Source organism: Heterodontus francisci, chromosome 4 (genome assembly GCF_036365525.1).
Source record: "Heterodontus francisci isolate sHetFra1 chromosome 4, sHetFra1.hap1, whole genome shotgun sequence".
NCBI lineage: Eukaryota > Metazoa > Chordata > Chondrichthyes > Heterodontiformes > Heterodontidae > Heterodontus > Heterodontus francisci.
Genome location: NC_090374.1, coordinates 108,386,942 through 108,407,692, shown reverse-complemented (window position 1 = coordinate 108,407,692; position 20,751 = coordinate 108,386,942). Strand labels below are relative to the sequence as shown.

The 20,751-nt window shown below is 44.2% G+C and overlaps 1 protein-coding gene across 1 annotated transcript in view; it reads right to left on the bottom strand.

The window, feature by feature from the left end:
* The window catches only part of ostf1 (osteoclast stimulating factor 1), a 95,181-nt gene that overhangs the window by 4,456 nt on the left and 69,974 nt on the right, over positions 1-20,751 (bottom strand). The window contains exons 8-9 of the mRNA XM_068029978.1: positions 20,227-20,305; positions 4,739-4,837 (exon numbers count right to left, since the gene is read on the bottom strand). Coding sequence (XP_067886079.1) covers positions 4,739-4,837; positions 20,227-20,305 — 178 coding nt within the window. The remainder of the gene's footprint in view (positions 1-4,738; positions 4,838-20,226; positions 20,306-20,751) is intronic.

Sequence of the window (20,751 nt, the reverse complement as noted above, 5' to 3'; positions counted from 1 at the left end):
AATTCAAGAAAGCTCATGAACAAGGTTTTAGTAAAAAAAAAATGCATAAAATAATTTTTTTTAAAAATTTGTTCAAAAACTTGCATCCCTTTGGTAAAAGTATGCTGATTCAGTAAACACACATAGTATCTTGAGTTGTTTATAATTTTGTACATAATGAAACTCAGAAGAATACAGCAAACTCTTTGGAAAAGATTAATTAAGCTACCCATAAATAACAGTAATATGGCATGCAAAATATATTTTCAATTGCTACCCAGGCTATCCCTGTATTTTTCTGTTAAATGGACTTAAAATCTTAAAATATTATCAAATGATAAATTACAAACACATTTTATAAATTTGATGTGATTATAATGCAGAGCAGATTGTAAAACTGAACTCATTGGCAGTCACTGTCGCTGAATCAAAATCCTGGAACTCCTTTCCTAAGAGCACTGTGGGAGCACACGTACCAGATGGACTGCAGCGGTTCAAGAAAGCGGCTCACCACCATCTTCTCAAGAGTAATTAGGGATGGGCAAAAAATGCTTGCCAGTAATGCCCACATCCAATGAAAGAATTAAAAAAAGTCAGCATATGGAGTTCGGCCCCATTGAATGCAATGTACTGGACACTCAAATTCAACCGGTTTGTGGGAGCGTGTGGAAATGGGGGTGGAGAGGCAGGTGTGAAGGAAATTGGGAGGAGGGTAAGTGTGAAGGGAAGGAGACAGTGATACTACATATTGGACCACTCGAGCTCTCAGCCACAGATCACAAGGATATACAATAGAGCTGAGAGAAGCCAGTAAATGGTGAAAGACTACTTAGTGTGGAAATTAGCCTCAGCAGGGTGTTTGGGCTAAAAGTATAGAAATATTTGCAGATTTTACTGTACTTTTGAGTTATTTTGAGCTGTTCAAAACTAGGAGCTGTTTAAAGTTGTTTATTTGGTGCCTTGACAGTGAGCTAGGTGGAGACAGTAATTACTTATAAAGGGAAATAATTGGCTGTTCCCTGATTGATAGTTGGGATACACAAGTTAAAACAGTATAAACCTCAAGCTGTAAGAGACCAGTGGAATGTCAAGCACCAGAAGAATGTAGAGTTTGACCTCTGGGGCAAGTTCAGCTTTAAGGTGCTATAACTTTTTTTCCTCCTAAATGTGAAGTGAGTAAAGAAGAGTTTGATTCTTTAGTTTATGCTGCTAGTGGCAGTTCAGGCAAACACTTTTTAAAAAAGTTAGACACAAAAAGGATGATGATGCAGGGACGCCATTCAGTATGCATTTTGATCATGGACCCTCACAATATCCAGGGGCAGTACATTTGCATGTTCAGAAAAGAGTTTTTGTAGCAGAAGATCTTTGCGCTTGAGCAACAATCGGTTACACCGCAGTAAAAAGGGCTTTCTGGATCTTAATCTTGTGAATGTAGTCACGCAAGCACTGCTAGACAGTTCAGGATAGAGGAAAAAATGAAGAAAGAAAGAAGTCGGGGAAAAAAAAAAAAAGAGGTTATTCAGAGGGAACCGGAAACCCAAGTTACTGCAGTTATCCAACACCAAGAGTGGAATATTCTTGACTTAGTCCTTGCCGAAATGACGGGACCATTTTCAGGTCAGGAACCTGAATGCTAAGGAGCAGGTTTTTCCAAGGATCTCTCACTGAGCTACGGCATTATCATCTCACCTTTGGCTCCCCAACCAATCAAGGAGGATGGGTTACGAGGGCTCACCGGCACTTGGACTTTTGAGGTTGCAGCAACCACAGGAATAGAGTGGAGATCTGGGAAGGCTGCTCCTCGAGTCTCTCATTCTTACCTGGAGGTCCTGCTGCAGGATCTGAGGGACTCCACCGAGGTGAGATCGCCCAATGACAGGAGGAAGAGGACAACCTCTCCAACCAAGCAGGCATAGATGGAAATGGCTGAGGAAGTCAGTACTAGATGTGTGGTCCCTCCAACCTGAAGCCAGTTCACCGAGGGGATCCAGGACCTCAGGCGGGCATGACAGGTAAGTTGTATTACACTCTAAGGCACTAAGCCAGACTTTCCCCGCATTCTTCCACACAGCATTCAGAACACACCTTGCATCTCCATTCATTCAGCTCTCTGTAGGTTCTCACATCCCCATCTGAGCAGTCAACACTCACACTCAGCCTCATCCTATTGCCCGCTTGCACCTATGACTCAGTGATTCCCCCACAAATGTTGTCCTCCCTTCCTCTCCACAGAAGCCATTACAAACACTCTCACCTCTCTTCCTTCTCTCCGAGAGAAGGCACAATGGGTGATGGGTGGTGGTTGGGAGTGGGGGGGAGCCCTTGGTGACAGGCACCTCGATGGTCACTGCAATGCATGCCCACCTTCTCCATTTCAAAGCAGGTCATGTTCCAGGAGACTGCAGATGTCAGCAGCGACCTGCCTTGACAGCCTGAGCCTCCTGAGGCACTGATGCCACACATTTAGAGCTTTGATCCTCTGCCTCTAGACCCAGTGTTAGGGGGTTGCTTCATCTTCCAGCTGGATTTCGATGGCCATGCCCTCTGCCCTGTGGAGCAGCATGTGGTTGAGAAGGTGGCAGCTAGAGCTGCTGCTAATGTTGCTGCTTCTCCTCTTGCCCCTTATCAGAGATGCAAGGTGCAGCTGCATATACTGACGGATGTAATGAACAAATATTTTGCTTCTGTCTTCACTATAAAGGATATGAAAAATATTCCAGTAATAGCTGTAAATCAGAAGGTGCAAGGAAGAGGGGAACTTGGTGAAATTACAATCACCAGGGAAGCGGTACTAACCAAATTGATGGAGCTGCAGGCGGATAAGTTCCCAGGTCCTGATGGTCTTAAGCCTAGGGTCTTAAAAGTGGTGGCTAATGAGGTAGTAGATGCGTTGGTGTTAATTTTTCAAAATTCGCTAGATTCTGGAAAGGTTCCATCAGATTGAAGGGGAGGCAGAAAAGAGGTAACTATAGGCCAATTAGCTTGACGTCTGTCATGGGGAAGGTGCTAAAATTAATCATTAAAGAGGCTATAGCTGGGCACTTAGAAAAACTCAAGGTAATCGGGAATAGTCAGCATGGCTTTGTGAAAGAGAGATCGTGTTTAACCAATTTATTTTGGAGGAGTAACATGTGTCTTGGATGAAGGGGAGCCTGTTGACATACTGTACTTGGATTTCCAGAAGGCATTTGACAAGGTGCCACATAAAAGGTTACTATGCAAAGTAGGAGCTCATGGTGCAGTGGATAACATATTAGCATGGATAGAAGATTGGCTGGCTGGCAGAAAACAGAGTATGCATAAATGGGTTCTTTTCTGATTGGCAGGATGTGATGAGTGGAGTCTCGTAGGGGTCTGTGCTGGGGCCTCAACTGTTTACATTTTATATCAATTACTTAGATGAGGGGAGCAATGGCATGGTAGTTAAATAGGTCGCAAAATATGTTGTGAAGAGGACATAAGGAGCTTGCAGACCGATTTAGATAGAGTGAGTGGACAAAAATCTGGCAGATGGAGTATAATGTGGGAAAATGTGAAGTTATTCACTTTGGCATGAAGAATAAAAAAAGCAGAGTATTACTCAAATGGAGAATGACTGCAGAACTCCCTGGTGCAGAGGGGTCTAGGTGTTCTAGTGCATGAGCCACAAAAGGTTAGTATACAGATACAGCAAGTAATAAAGAAGGCTAATGGCATGCTATCCTCTATTACCAAAGGAATTAAAAATACAAGGATGTGATGCTTCAGTTATACAGGGCATTGGTGAGACCACATCTCGAATACTGTGTGCAGTTTTGGTCTCCTTATTTAAGGAAGGATGTGAATGCGTTGGAGGCAGTTCAGAGGAGGTTTACGAGATTAATATCTGGAGTGAGTGGGTTGTCTTATGAGGAAAGGTTGGACATACTGGGCTTGTTGTCACTGGAGTTTAGAAGAATGAGGGGAGACTTGATTGAAGTATATAAGATCCTGAACGGCTCTGGACAGGGTAGATGTGAAAAAGATGTTTCCTCTTGTGGGGGAGTCCAGAACTAAGGGCCACTGTTTGAAAATTAGGGGTCACCCTTTTAGGACAGAGATGAGGAGAATTTTTTTTCTGAGGGTTTTGCGACTTTGGAACTCTCTGCCTCAGAAGGTGGTGGAGGCGGGGTCACTGAATAATTTTAAGGCGGGGTAAATAGGTCCTTGTTAGGCAAGGGAATCAAAGATTATTGGGGATAGATAGGAGTGTGGAATTCGAGACACAAAAAGATCAGCCATGATCTTATTGAATGGTGGAGCAGGCTAGAGGGGCCAAATGGCCTACTTCTGCTCCTAATTCCTATGTTTGTAGAACTGGCACAGGCACAATAGGCTGAATGACCTCCTCCTGTGCTTCACATTCTATAAATTTAAAGAGAAAGGATTCAAAAGTAGAGCATATACAGCACAATGCCATTACCCCCACTGATTCCAATGTTTCTTCTCCATCAAAAGATGAACATTTTGCAAATAAGATCCTGTCTTTTCTGTACAGCAGGATACATTTTTCTATTTTTAATTTAAAAAAAAATCTATACATAATTTGACATTTTATGCTTAGATAGCATTGTAATGGCATTCAAAAAGGGAAAAGACATGTCCTTTTGAAATCAAAGGTGTCAGCATAGGGAATTCTGATGCAGCATAGATGCTTTACAAGTATCCAGGTTACTCAGTGAGCCTAACTTGTGCACGTTGATGTATTAACAAAGTTTACACAACTGGTTCACTTTACCTTTTCCAGATTGCTTTTTAAGAAGAGAAGAACATTGTGGATTGGTGGCCATGTCTAACGGCACTTTGTTCTCATTGTTTTTCAGATCTATTCTGGCTCCTACAAGTAACAAGAGACAGTTATACATACATAACAGTCAGTAACACTAAGACATGTCATTGCCTCAAAGATCATCCACTACATTTCAGTAAAGTGGATGCGTGATCAGGGTATTTAAATGCAATGTTTCCTTACATACAGATGATTATTTTTGTCTTTTGATTTTCAAAGTGACTCCTCATGTGCAGCCCAGCGCTGATGTCATCAGAGTGCTCCCAGCTTCGCATATGCACAGAATGGACCCTTGCTGTCAACATGGTGACATCAGCACCTGGCTTGCCAGGACTAATTCACGTACACGTGCGAAAACATCATCGTGTACTGCAACGTCTCCTCGCATTCGCTCCCCACCTCGCCACTTCTCCTCTGTCGGCCGCTCAAGACAGACAGAGACAGACAAGATAGGCAGGGGAGTGGAGGAAGACTGCAAGCGGGACGGAGCGGGAAGCAGAAGCGGGACGGAGCGGGAAGCAGAGGCAGAGCAGAGGGGATGAAGTGGTGAGGCCACACAGGTGGTGGGGGGGGGGGTTGGGGTGAAGCAAGGAGCCAGTGGTTGAGGGGGAAGAGAAGTGGCGACACGTGGAGCAAGCAGCGAGCAGACGGGTGTGGAAGACAGCAGCGAAGAGAAACGTGATGGAAGGAGGGAGTGGAGTACAGTCGGGGGTGGGATGGAGGCGGTGGTCGTAACCACTGTGGGCATTTGAGTTTCATTTGTTTTTGTGATAAATTGAGCAGCGCCATGTTTACTACTGGCAGCTACCAAAAACGTCGCAGACAGTGACGTTTCAGTGCACGAGGCTGCATTTGCGCATGTGCAAGTATTGTACCACCTAACGGTTGCGTTGTCAGCAAATACTGCCTTTGATTTTTCAAGAAGGTAAATTCAATCTGAAGTTTACGATTTTAGATTTGAAGCTTTAATGATAGTTGGTTTAACAGACATTCAAATGACCTCTTAAATTAGAAGAATGGTAAGACAAGGGAAAAATATCACATTCTAAGGTAGCTTAACTTCATATTGCCATTAACACACATGGCTCTGAAGTTTTAGTGAACAACAATTTAATCCATGACTAAAAGAACTGTATTGTTATTCCTCTATGAATCAAACCGGATTACTGAATCTCATTTTATCAACTCAATTAAATAAATTAAAACTAAATAATATGGATGAAACAAAATATTTTATTTGCTCCCCTCCCCAAACAATTGACAAACTGAAACCTTAAGCTGGATTTTAAGAGTCTGCCGCCGATCTCGGCAGTGAGCTCAAAATTGGCGGCCCAAGAGCTGGCGCCATGTTAAATAGTGGGGGTGGCATGCGCCCCCCCCAATCATGTGGAGAGGGCGGGCTGTCCGTCCTCGGCAATGTCGTCAGCTGCCTGTGCGCAGACGCCATTTTTAAAGGGCAGCCAGCCCTTCCGGCATATTTATATTTTTGAAGAAAGATCCCCAAAATTAAATAAATAAATGTCTTATGCCCCTTTCCCACTCCCCCAATAACAATAATAACTATTTGCCCCCGCCCCCCCAAAACACTTACCTTTTACATCTAACCTTCCCCCCCACACAAAGTTTAAACTTCAACCCTTTCCCACTATCCCCTATACCCATTACGTGTATTTGATCCCATTCCCCTCCCCCGGCACTGACAAACTTATTTCCTTCCCCTTCTCCACCAGTGTGGTGCCCCGTTTTTCCGGATGAGTATTTGAAGACGTGGGAGTGACGGCTGCTACACTGAAGAACGTGGCATGCCCTCAAGATTGGAGTTAAGTGTATTTAAATTTATTTTATTGATTTGCATATTTAAATTGTGGTCCCGTCACCCAGTGGCGGGGGTGCCGCCACGGAGCTTCGCTGCTCCTGGGAGGATCGGGACAGGCCCTGCCGGCGTCGAGGTCCTTGGCAGGTCTCATCCAAAGCCCGCACTCCCACCACAGATCATGACGTCGAGGGCTTGTTAAAATCCAGCCCATTATCACAAAATTGAATTTTCAGAGATCAGTCTGAAGCAAGCAATGACTAAATTTTTGGCAGCCATTTTCACCTATGTATAACAAATCCAAGTATTTTTTTCAAAAATATTAGACACAATTAATGTAAATGGGGCGGTTTCTATGGAAACAGCCATGGACAAGCGCTTCAGCCAGTATTGGAAAATCACTTATATAGATTCTAAAATATAAAACTGACATAAGTTACTCTCTGCCAACTTTGCCACCAATTCCCTATCCCCACCCTAACACACTTAGGGCTGGATTTTATTTTTTAAAAATGGCGGCCTGCATGTTCATGGCACCACGCCGCCGTGATTTTGAGCATGGTGGCTCATTTAAATATGCATGGCAGCCGCCCCCCCGCCCAGTCACATGGCGGGACTCGCTTCGGCGACGTCGTGAATGGTGTTAGCTGTCTCTCCGCAGGCGCCATTTTTAAAGGGCTTCCAGCCCTGCTCAGAGAATGCAGAGATGTCCCCATTCCCTCCCCACGACACTAAAAATAAATGTCTCTCCCGTCCCCTCTCCCCAAATCCCCTTCTTCCACCCCACAACTGCACAAAGTGCAGAGGACACCCCTTTCCCCCACATATTAAAAATGCAGTGTTGCCCCAGTCTTTCCGCCCCTCCCCCCACAATACTAAAAATAAATGTTTGGCCCGTTGCCCCCCACCCAATACACTTAACTTGCAGCGTTGACCCCTTCTCCCTGCAATCGCATAAAGTGCAGGCTTGACCCTGTTTCTCCCACCCCCCACCCCCAATTATACTAAAAATGCTCCGATCCCCCCTTCCCCACCTCGGTGGTGCCAGCTTTCTCTGGACGGTAAAGTGAAGGCGCGTGAGTGCCGCCAGTCGCACTGAAGATCCAGATCCGAAGGCAAGATCGTGGGGAATTGAATTTAAATGTATGTATAGAGTTTATTTAAATATTTAAAGTCGCATCCCATCGCCGAATGGCAAGGACTGCCACAGCGCCTCATCGCCACCGGGTTAATCGGGCCCAGCAATCCCTGCGTTGGGCTCTGTGGCGGGCCGCTGCCGGTGCGATCTTCCAGCACCCCTCCCACCACGGAGCCAGACATCAGAAGCTCAACAAAAGCCAGCCCCGAGTGTTGGTTTTCCTCTAAAAGGCAGACCACAGAAAATGAAGAAGTGCGGACTAAGAGGAGGAGAAAGAGAACAAATGCTTAGGCACAAACAATGTTCATTCATCATGAAATCCAAATGTAGAAACATCTGGGGAAATGAAATTAAACTCTAAGCTTGAAAGAACTGTAAAAAGGTCAATAACCCATATGCTATCATAGCTAGCTGTCCAGGTCAGGTTTGCTATTTTTTCAACATTTGAATCTGTGTGTTTTTTAAAAATTATGTTTGCGTATACCTCCTGTTTACAATATCTTACTTCCTGTTATCAAGTATCACACTCTTGTGTTAACTTTTTCCATAATGAATTCTTGTATTCATATTTATTATGGTAACTACTATAATGGAAACTTATCATCCCATAATTATTCCCTCCATCTAGTGGTAATAGCATCTCGCAAAACCTCAGCCTGTACTGCGGAGAAACTCCTCCACTCCAACCAACTCTTGTTCTGTTTCCCAACACTATTGTAGAAAATAAGAACAAAATACATGATTTTAAGTATGATTATAGGTACATCTGTATACTCTGATCTAATTATCCCTGCACTCAAACCCTTCTTCATCTGAAGACTACACTTGGTCAACATCTTCACTGCAATACTACAGAGTTAATCTGGAGTCACTTAAATGAGACCAGGTATGTGTGTCAGAGGGGCTCACAGAGTGCAGACTTGGTTCAGGTGGGAATTCGGTGCAGAGGGAGAAAGAAGAATTGACGTGCAACATTCCATTAAAGGAGATAAGTGATTGGTTGATGAACATTTTCTCTTTTTCTCTTATCTTAACTAAGGAATTTAATTGGGGTTGGCGTAATATTAATTGGAATAATAAGAATAAGAGTTTTCTGAGACTTGGGTAATTTATGAGTTCGGTTTTATTAGTAGTAAGGTTTACCAGCAGTAGTAAAATGTATTAGTGGAGCTTAGTAGTAGTGAGGTTTATTATGAGATTTATTATGAATTATGAGAAATAAATTGACATATAATAAAGATGGCAGGGCAGCTATTGTGTCGTGGCTGCAGCATGTGGGAGCTAGTGAACGCCAGCATGATCCACGGCAAATATGTTTGCAGTGTCTGTAGCTCGAGGAGCTTCGGCTCAGAGTCAATGAGCTGGAGGCCAAGCTACAGACACTGAGATGTATCAGCGAGGGGGTAAGCAAGCTACAGAAACTGAGATGCATCAGCGAGGGGGTAAGTTACCCAGACAATTTGTTCAAGAAGGCAGTCACACCCATTAGGTTAGGGTCTTCTGATTTGGTCGGTGGTCAGGAACAGGAGGGTGTGACTGTGAGTGAGGCAGGTAAGGGGATCAAGAAGGCAGAAGTGGTGGAGCCTCAGCCCTAGCAATTGTCCAACAGGTTTGAGGTTCATTCAACATGTATGGATGAGAACAAGGGTTGCAGGGTGGTCCAGTGAACTGGCCATGGCACCATGGTACAGGAAGCCATTCACGTGGGGTAGTAAATAGGAATGTAGTGGTAGTGGGGGACAGTAGAGTTAGGGGGATAGACACTGTTCTCTGCAGCCAAAAGCGAGAGTCCAGAAGGCTGTGTGGCCTACCGAGTGCCAGAGTTTGGGACATCTGCTTAGGGCTGGAGAGGAACTTGCAGTGGGAGGGGGAGGATCCAGTTATCGTGGTCCACATGGGTACTAATGACACAGATAGGACTAAGAAAGCAGTTCTGCAAAGGGAGTATGAGCAGCTAGGGGCTAAAACAAAAAGCAGAACCTCAAGGTAATTATATCTGGGTTATTACCTGAGTCACAAGCAAATTGGTATAGGGTAAATAAGATTAGAGAGTTAAATGTGTGGCTCAAGAGAAATGGGTTTTGATTCATGGGAAAAGTGGGAGCTATACCGGTGGGACAGACTTCACCTGAACCATGTTGGGACCAGTGTTCTGGCGAGCCATATAACTGGGACAGTAAAGAGGGCTTTAAACTAAATAGTGGGGTTAAGGGATCAAGTGAGGGAAGATGTGATAATTTAGAGAGAGAGAAGACAAGAGAGCAAGATAGCAATAAGGGTAATGATAATCAGAGTGTGGCAGGAAGAGACAGAGGACCAGCAGATAAGGCTAGAGTCTATGAACTAATGGGTGGAGGGCAGGGGGGTGGGGGTGGGGGAGGGCGCGGATGGTTCAGGTGAAGGGAGATTTAGAAATCTGAAAGAGAAAGGTCGAGGCATCGGAACGGTATGGAATTGTGGGTAAAGACAATCAGAATGGGACATGAAGGGACAGGGAGTTTAACAAAAATTGTACATCAGCGAATAAGGTCATTGCAGGGAATAGAAGTGAAAAAAAATGAAAGTAAAGGTTCTTTATCTGAATGAATGAAGTATCCGCAATAAGATTGATGAACAAATAGAGGTAAATGATTATCTAACTGCCATTGCAGAGACATGGATACATGGTGATCAAGGCTGGGAAATAAATATTCCAGGGTACACAATGGCTGGAAATTTACACCCCACGCCAAAGAGTGGGATGACAACCGGGGGCGGGGGGGGACTTTACACAGGGCCACAGCGGCAACAAACAGCCTGCTCGCCTGCCCCAAGACACTCATGGCCCTTATGTGGCCAGTTAATGGCCACTTAAGGGCCTCCCGTCTGCCGCTACGGGGATTTTTACTCTTGGCTGGCAGGTGGCCTCGGCCCGAGAAAAGCCGCCTGTTAAAAGTAGGTGGCTTTCCAACGGCCTGGAGAGTGGGTGCGGGGACCCTCCTAATCATGCACCCTGTGCCTGATGGAGGGCTGCCCCCCGATGCCCCAACCACACCCAACACGCCCCCCCATCCCCTCAATCAACTGCGCTTGCCTCGCCGGGGCCCACCTGATTACCTCAGCGAGGCCCCAAAAACCTACCCATTCTCTGAGGCTCCACGACATCTTCCACCTTCAGCTGGGTTGCAGTCTCAGCAGTGGCCACCTCTCCCAGTGGCACTGCTGCGGCAGAGAGCTGCTGGCCCGCTGATTGGCCAGCAGCTCCAATAGGTGGAAGTCCCACCTCAAACCAATTAAAGGCACGTAGACCGCAAAATGTGGTCTGGATCCCCAGACCAGGTGGAGGTGGTTCGCCACCGACTTTTCAGTTGGTGGACAGCTCCCATCCACCGAGGGTAAAATTCCGGCCAATATTTCGGAAAGACAGACAAAGGAGGAGGGGTAGCCCTGATAGTAATGGATGACATATGGACATTAGTGAGAAAGGATCTGGCCTCAAGATCATGAAATAGAATCAGTACAGGTGGAAATTAGGAATAGCAAGAGTCAAAGAGCACAGCTGGGAGTAGTTTATAGGCCTCTTAGCAGAAGTTATCCTGTTAGACAGAGCATTAAACAAAAAATTATTGGAGCTTGCAACAAAGGCAATGTAATAATTGTGGGGGATTTTAATCTTCATATAGACTAGGACAATTGAATTGGCAAGTGGTCTAGAAGATGAGTTTGTAGAATGCTTTTGGGATAGTTGATTGCAGTAATACATTGTAGAACTGACAAGGAATAAATTAAAAGCAAAATACTGCGGATGCTGGAAATCTGAAACAAAAACAAGAAATGCTGGAATCACTCAGCAGGTCTGGCAGCATCTGTGGAAAGAGAAGCAGAGTTAACGTTTCGGGTCAGTGACCCTTCTTCGGAACTGCCACTTCTCTTCCAGGAATGCCTACCTTGAAGAAGTTCTGCTCTTCTCTCCAACAAGGAATAAAGCTATCTTAGATCTAGTATTGTGTAATAAAGCTGGGTTAATTAGTAATGTATCAGTAAAAGATCCATTGGGAAATAGTGATCAGAATACCAATGAATTCTACGTGAAGTTTGAAAGTGACGTACTCCAATCACAAACAAGAAACCTAAACTTAAACAAAGCCAATTATGTAGGTATGAGGGGAGAACCGGCTCAGGTAAATTGGGTAAATAGACTAAAAGGTATGACAGTAAACGAACAGTGGGAAACCATTAAAGAAACAATTCAAAATGTTCAACAGAAATACATTTCATATAAAAACAAAAACTCAGCAAGCAAGACCCATCCGTGGCTCACTCAGGAAATTAAGGATAGTATTAGAATAAAAGCTTACAACGTTGCAAAAAAAAGTAGCAAGTCTGAGGATTGGGAATGTTTAAGAATCCAGCAAAGGGGCACCAAAAAGTTGATAAAAAAGGAATGAATAGAATGAGAGTAAACTAGCCAGTAATATAGGGCTGGATTTTACAGTGGGTGGATGAGGGCTGGTAATAGTCGGTGGCAAACCCGCTTCCCCTAGCCTGGGGACCCGTCCCACATTTTATGGGTCCCTAGGCTTTAATTGTTCAGAGGTGGGACTTCCACCTGCTCGAGGGAGGAAATCCCACCTCATTGAGCTGCCAGCCAATCAGCGGGCCAGCAGCTCTTAGTCACAGCAGCGCCACTGGTAGCGGTGGCCACTTCTGGGACGGCAGCCCTACTGAGGACATGGAGCCAGGAGTCCAGGTAAGTTTGGGTTGCCTCGCCGGGATCATTGGTTGGGCCCTGGCGAGGCAAGGGTGGTTGTTTGTGGGGGGGAAGGGGGCATCTTGGGTTCTGGAGGTGGTTAGGGAAATGGGGGCAGCCCTTAATCGGGCACCCCCGGGGCGCGGAGAGGCAGACAGCTTTTCCCGGCTCCAGGACGCCTGCTTGCCACGCGTAAAATGCGCGTGGAGGCAGGCGCAGGCCCTTAAGTGGCAGTTAATTGGCAACTTAAGGGCCTTGATCGGCCTGGGGGCAAGTGGCCCATTTTTTGCTCCCCCCCACCGCCCTACGTAAAGGACTCGGTGGGGTGTTTATAAGGTAAGGCTTTTTCGATTTCTCTGGTTTTATTGTGATTGGTAAAAACTTTTCGTTCCTTTTTCATTTAACTAAGTTTAAACTTAAGATTAAAAATGGCAGGAGATCTCAGACCCGTATCATGCTCCTCTTGCTCAATGTGGGAGCTCAGGGACATGGCTGATGACCGTGACTCCTTCACGTGCAGGAAGTGTGTCCAGCTGCAGCTCTTGTTAGACCGCATGACGGCTCTCGAGCTGCGGATGGACTCACTTTGGAGCATGCGCGATGCTGAGGAGGTCGTGGATAGCACGTTTAGTGAATTGGTCACACCGCAGATTAGGATTGCTGAGGGAGAAAGGGAATGGGTGACCAAAAGGCAGAGAAAGAGCAGGAAGGCAGCGCAGGAGTCCCCTGCGGTCATCTCCCTCCAAAACAAGTATACCGTTTTGGATACTGTTGAGGGAGATGGCTCACCAGGGGAAGGCAGCAGTAGCCAGGTCCATGGCACCGTGGCTGGCTCTGCTGTTCCGAAGGGCGGGAAAAAGAGTGGAAGGGCTATAGTCGTAGGGGATTCGATTGTAAGGGGAGTAGATAGGCGGTTCTGTGGTCGAAAACGAGGGTCCCGAATGGTATGTTGCCTCCCAGGTGCACGGGTCAGGGACGTCTCAGATCGGCTGCAGAACATTCTAAAGGGGGAGGGTGAACAGCCAGTTGTCATTGTGCACATAGGCACTAATGATATAGGTAAAAAACGGGATGAGGTCCTACATGCAGAGTTTAGGGAGTTAGGAGCCAAGTTAAAAAGTAGGACCTCAAAGGTAGTAATCTCAGGATTACTACCAGTGCCACGTGATAGTCAGAGTAAAAATGAAAGAATAGTCAGGATGAATGCGTGGCTTGAGAGATGGTGCAGGAAGGAGGGGTTCAGATTTTTGGGACATTGGGACCGGTTCTGGGGGAGGTGGGACTATTACAAATTGGACGGTCTACACCTGGGCCGGACTGGAACCAATGTCCTTGGAGGTGCTTTTGCTAACGCTGTTGGGGAGGGTTTAAACTAATGTGGCAGGGGGATGGGAACCAATTGAGGTCAGTTGACAGTAAGGAGGTAGTAACAAAAGCCTGTAAGGAACTAGATAATGAAGTCAGTGTGACTAAGGGGAAGAGCAGGCAGGGAGCAGATGATGAATATAAAGGGACTGGTGGTCTGAGGTGCATTTGTTTTAATGCAAGAAGTGTAGTCGGTAAGGCAGATGAACTTAGGGCTTGGATTAGTACCTGGGAGTATGATGTTATTGCTATTACTGAGACTTGGTTGAGGGAAGGGCATGATTGGCAACTGAATATCCCAGGATATCGATGCTTCAGGCGGGATAGAGAGGGAGGTAAAAGGGGTGGAGGAGTTGCATTACTGGTCAAAGAGGATATCACAGCTGTGCTGAAGGAGGGCACTATGGAGGACTCGAGCAGTGAGGCAATATGGACAGAACTCAGAAATAGGAAGGGTGCGGTAACAATGTTGGGGCTGTACTACAGGCCTCCCAACAGCGAGCGTGAGATCGAGGTACAAATATGTAAACAGATTATGGAAAGATGTAGGAGCAACGGGGTGGTGGTGATAGGAGATTTTAATTTTCCCAACATTGACTGGGATTCGCTTAGTGTTAGAGGTCCAGATGGAGCAGAATTTGTAAGGAGCATCCAGGAGGGTTTTCTAGAGCAGTATGTAAATAGTCCAACTCGGGAAGGGGCCATACTGGACCTGGTGTTGGGGAATGAGCCCGGCCAGGTTGTTGAAGTTTCAGTAGGGGACTACTTTGGGAATAGTGATCACAATTCCGTAAGCTTTAAAATACTCATGGACAAAGACGAGAGTGGTCCAAAAGGGAGAGTGCTAAATTGGGGGAAGGCCAACTACACCAAAATTCGGCAGGAGCTGGGAAATGTAGATTGGGAGCAGCTGTTTGAAGGTAAATCCACATGTGATATGTGGGAGGCTTTTAAAGAGAGGTTGATTAGCGTGCAGGAGAGACATGTTCCTGTGAAAATGAGGGATAGAAATGGCAAGATTAGGGAACCATGGATGACAGGTGAAATTGTGAGACTAGCTAAGAGGAAAAAGGAAGCATACATAAGGTCTAGGCGGCTGATGAAAGACGAAGCTTTGAAAGAATATCGGGAATGTAGGACCAATCTGAAACGAGGAATTAAGAGGGCTAAAAGGGGTCATGAAATATCTTTAGCAAACAGGGTTAAGGAAAATCCCAAAGCCTTTTATTCATATATAAGGAGAAAGAGGGTAACTAGAGAAAGGATTGGCCCACTAAAGGACAAAGGAGGAATGTTATGCTTGGACTCAGAGAAAATGGGTGAGATTCTAAACGAGTACTTTGCATCGGTATTCACCGAGGAGAGGGACATGACGGATGTTGAGGTTAGGAACAGATGTTTGATTACTCTAGGTCAAGTCGGCATAAGGAGGGAGGAAGTGTTGGGTATTCTAAAGGGCATTAAGGTGGACAAGTCCCCAGGTCCGGATGGGATCTATCCCAGGTTACTGAGGGAAGCGAGAGAGGAAATAGCTGGGGCCTTAACAGATATCTTTGCAGCATCCTTAAACACGGGTGAGGTCCCGGAGGACTGGAGAATTGCTAATGTTGTCCCCTTGTTTAAGAAGGGTAGCAGGGATAATCCAGGTAATTATAGACCGGTGAGCCTGACGTCAGTGGTAGGGAAGCTGCTGGAGAAGATACTGAGGGATAGGATCTATTCCCATTTGGAAGAAAATGGGCTCATCAGTGATAGGCAACATGGTTTTGTGCAGGGAAGGTCATGTCTTACCAACTTAATAGAATTCTTTGAGGAAGTGACAAAGTTGATTGATGAGGGAAGGGCTGTCGATGTCATATACATGGACTTCAGTAAGGCGTTTGATAAAGTTCCCCATGGCAGGCTGATGGAGAAAGTGAAGGCGCTTGGGGTCCAAGGTGTACTAGCTAGATGGATAAAGAACTGGCTGGGCAACAGGAGACAGAGAGTAGCAGTAGAAGGGAGTTTCTCAAAATGGAGATGTGTGACCAGTGGTGTTCCACAGGGATCCGTGCTGGGACCACTGTTGTTTGTGATATACATTAATGATTTGGAAGAAAGTATAGGTGGACTGATTAGCAAATTTGCAGACGACACTAAGATTGGTGGAGTAGCAGATAGTGAAGGGGACTGTCAGAGAATACAGCAGAATATAGATAGATTGGAGAGTTGGGCAGAGAAATGGCAGATGGAGTTCAATCAGGGCAAATGCGAGGTGATGCATTTTGGAAGATCCAATTCAAGAGTGAACTATACAGTAAATGGAAAAGTCCTGGGGAAAATTGATGTCCAGAGAGATTTGGGTGTTCAGGTCCACTGTTCCCTGAAGGTGGCAACGCAGGTAAATAGAGTGGTCAAGAAGGCATACGGCATGCTTTCCTTCATCGGACGGGGCATTGAGTACAAGAGTTGGCAGGTCATGTTACAGTTGTATAGGACTTTGGTTCGGCCACATTTGGAATACTGCGTACAGTTCTGGTCGCCACATTATCAAAAGGATGTGGATGCTTTGGAGAGGGTGCAGAGGAGGTTCACCAGGATGTTGCCTGGTATGGAGGGCGCTAGCTATGAAGAGAGGTTGAGCAGATTAGGATTATTTTCATTAGAAAGACGGAGGTTGAGGGGGGACCTGATTGAGGTGTACAAAATCATGAGAGGTATAGACAGGGTGGATAGCAAGAGGCTTTTTCCCAGAGTGGGTGTTTCAATTACTAGAGGACACGAGTTCAAAGTGAAAGGGGAAAAGTTTAGGGGGGATATGCGTGGAAAGTTCTTTACGCAGAGGGTGGTGGGCACCTGGAACGCATTGCCAGCGGAGGTGGTAGATGCGGGCACGATGGAGTCTTTTAAGATGTATCTAGACAGATACATGAATGGGCAGGAAGAAAAGAGATACAGAACCTTAGAAAATAGGCGACATGTTTAGAGAGAGGATCTGGATCGGCGCAGGCTTGGAGGGCCGAAGGGCCTGTTCCTGTGCTGTAATTATCTTTGTTCTTTGTTCTTTGAGTCGGGAGCGGGTCAGGAAGGCCTCCTGCTCCATTTTACACCACCCCCCCACCACCGCCGCCATCCGGCTCATTAGGGTGGCGTAAAATTCCAGCCATAAAAACAGATAGCAAGAGTGTTTATAGGTATATAAAAGGGAAGAGAGTAGCTAAAGTAAATGTTGGTCCGTAAGAAGCAAAGACATGAGTAAATATCATTGGGAATGAGGAAAGGGCAGAGGCATGAACAAATGTTTTGTGTCTGTATTCACAGTAGAAGGCACAAGTTCCATACCAGAAACAGACAGTAACCTAGGGGATAAAAAGTAAGGAAATTAATATCAGCAGAGAAAACATATTGGAGAAACTTAAAGGGCTAGAATCTATTATTAAGGAAGTCTTAACAATGCACTTAGAAAAGCAAAGAATGATGAGGACAAGTCAACATGGTTTTACTAAAGGGAAATCCTGTTTGACAAATTTATGAGAGTTTTTTGAGGATGTAACTAGTAGGGTAGATAAAGGGGAACCAGTAGATGTAGTATACCTGGATTTCCAAATGACATTTGATAAAGTGCCATACAAGATTAATAAGACAGATAAGGGTTCATGGAGTTGGGGGCAATATATTAGCATGGATAGAGGATTGTTTAGCGGACAAGAAGCCAAGAGTGGGCATAAGCGTGGCATTTTTAAATTGGCAGATAGTGATCAGTGGAATGCCGCAAGGATCAGTTCTGGGGCCTCAGTTATTTACAATCTATATTGATGACTCAGATGGACAGACAGTAAGCAATGTATCTAATTTTGCTGATGATACAAAGGTAGGTGGAAATGTAAGCTGTGGGGAGGACACAAAGGCTGCAAAGAGATATAGACAGGTTAAGTGAGTGGGCAACAAAATGGCAGATGGAGTATAATGTAGGGATGTGTGAAATTATTCACTTTGGTCATAAGAATAGAAAAGCAGAGCATTTTTTTTTTAAAAAAGGTGTGAAACTTGTAAGTGTTGATGTTCAAACAGACTTGGGCGTACTTGTACAAGAAACGCAGAAAATTAGCATGCAGGTACAGCAAGCAATTAGGAAGGCAAATGGCATGTTGGCCTTTATTGCAAGGGGATTGGAGTACAGGAATAAAGAAGTCTTGCTACAATTGTACAGGGTTTTGGTGAGATCACATCTGGAGTACTGTTTTCCACATTTAAGAAAGGATATACTTGCATTGGAGACGGTTCAGCAAAGGTTCACTAAATTGGTCCCTGGGATGAGGGGGTTGTTCTACAATGAGAGATTGAGTTAATTGGGCCTATATTTTCTAGAGTTTAGAAGAATGAGAGACGACCTCATTGAAACATACAAGAATCTGAAGGGGCTGGATAGGGTAGACGCTAAGAGATTGTCTCTGCTGGTCAAGGAATTTAAAACACAAGTGCACAGTCTCAGAATAAGGGCGAACATTTAGGAATGAAATGAGAGAAATTACTGCACTCAAAGGGTTGCAAATCTTGGGAATTCTCTACCCCAGTGGATTGTGGATGCTCCATCATGAATACATTTAAGGCTGCGATAGACAGAATTTTGGTCTCTCAGGGAATCAAGGGATATGGCGAGCAGTTGGGAAAGTGGAGTTGAATCCTAAGATCAACCATGATCGTACTGAATGATGGAGCAGACTCGATGGGCCATATGGTTTACTCCTCTTATTTCTTGTGTTCTTGTAACTTCCTTCCCAGGTAGGGTTTCAAGACAAAACATTGTGGGTCACAAATTACAAAATTTATCGAATTCAATTTTATAATTTGTCATGGCAGAAGTTCAGTTCTCAACCAAAGTTACTAGCATAGTACCATGACTACTGGATCTGAGGTCTTCTTCAAAAGCTGAAGTAATCGAAGAGAAGCCAGGCCTATTAACATGCAATTATACTTCGACATGGAATGGAATCATTACTTCAGAGAATCTCCCTCAAATTTAAGAGATTATAAGCCTCGAAACCCATCTAATTAAATAGCAAAATCTCATCTTATAATCTTCCACTAAATAGAATAATAAAATCTTGCAATTTGGTCAAATGTGTTCCTCTTCAATTTGATAAATTATCTCAACTTTGAAGGAAGTAAATTTACTAATTATTTTCTCCTACGCACAATAAGTGACTTTTTGAGTCAACCTAATTAGAGTGAAGTGTCCTTCACAAGCCCTAAGAGCATGTCCAAGACTTTTATTGCAGACTTCTGAAGTTGCGAAGTTTATCTCAAGTGGATCACAATGGGTAGATTCTCAACTATTCTTAAAATCTGCTGTTACCACATCAACTGATTAGATTACGGATGACGATTAAATGAGCATTTTATAGCAAATGCTGGATTAAAATAGAGAAATGTGATTAGTGTAATGTAGGAAGTTGGCAGAGATGTTTAAAAAAAAGACAAATATATCTCAAAAGAAGTGAAAGATCTTTTGTACATTTTTGCTACTGCCTCAAACTTTATAAAACAAAGCAGTACTGATGATTGAGATTTCTGCACCCCACACCCCACCATGACCCTACCGCCAAAAGAATGCCAGTTGGCTACTGCCTCATCATGGTCATAAATGTTCCATTTTAGAAAGCTATTTTCTGATGCTTTATATTTTTTTAAATTTAATTTTAATCACATAATGGAGTGAAATTAAACTTCAGTGGGGGCACCAAATGTGCCGTAGCTATCAGCTGCACATTATACACCTGCACGATTTTCCTTTTCTTTGAAGTCAATAGAGGGGAAAATTGGGAAGGGTGATAATAGGCAGCAGATCCACTACTGTATCCCCACCAAAGTTACCATCCATTTCATCTTCATCCATGTTATCTATGTAGGATTACTGTAAATATGATCACAAATATCCTTTAAAGGCAGCAAGCTAAGCTCATCTTTTCTCATTCTCAGCTGAACTCGCACTGTAGTTAATCAACTGGATCAAAAATCAATTCAGCTATTTATGAAAATGTGATCAGAGAGTACAAGGATAAATATCGATTGTGCCGAATATTCCACAGGAAAATTTTTTTTAAAATCACAATAGTCTCACTCCCACTCCCAAAAATCCAACTTTTTTTCCCCGAAGAAATGCAATCAATTTGTACTCTATTATTTGAAAGAAATTGAGATGCTCCTTTCCTAAAATGTTTATACAGACCAGTTGGCAAGTAAACCAAAGAACAGTATTTAGAGCATCTACAGAGTTGCCCAAATTCATTCTTCTGATCAAGGGGGGAAAAAAAGACAAAGGAAGCCAACATGTGGAAGGTGGACATGAAGAATGGAACTACAGAAAAAAAGTTTAAAACATTGTATTCAAAGAGAATTTGAAGCAGACTTACCTTTAATAAGCAACAGCTCTAGAATATCTTCATATCCCTTCCATGCAGCAGCATGCACGACAGTGTCTCCCAGTTTATTCTGTGTAAATGCAACACAGCCCAAATTTACACGAGTGCACATATTTGAAGATCTTATGATCATGTTCCAACAGTTACTGCAGAACATATAATAATTTTATCAACCCAGGAATTATATTACCAGCATGTTAGACAGAATCATGGTGCTGCCATTTGGAAACACTGGGAAAATTAGCTCTTCCTGAATAACATTTGTACTTCCTTATGGGAAAAAGTAGAACTACCGAATATCAGTAACTACTTTTAGCAAGGGTATTATATCAGTGCTAATATTTCCATTGTATTATGCATTTGTCTCCTTCCTTTTTTGGAATAGATTTTTCCCTATTATGTATTTTTTTAAATTCTGGTTGTCAAAGTACTTTGTAAATCACAAAGAAAGGTACAAGAGATCAATCACTGCATAAATTTTCTGTTTAAAAGTATGAGCAATGTTACTGTAAAGTC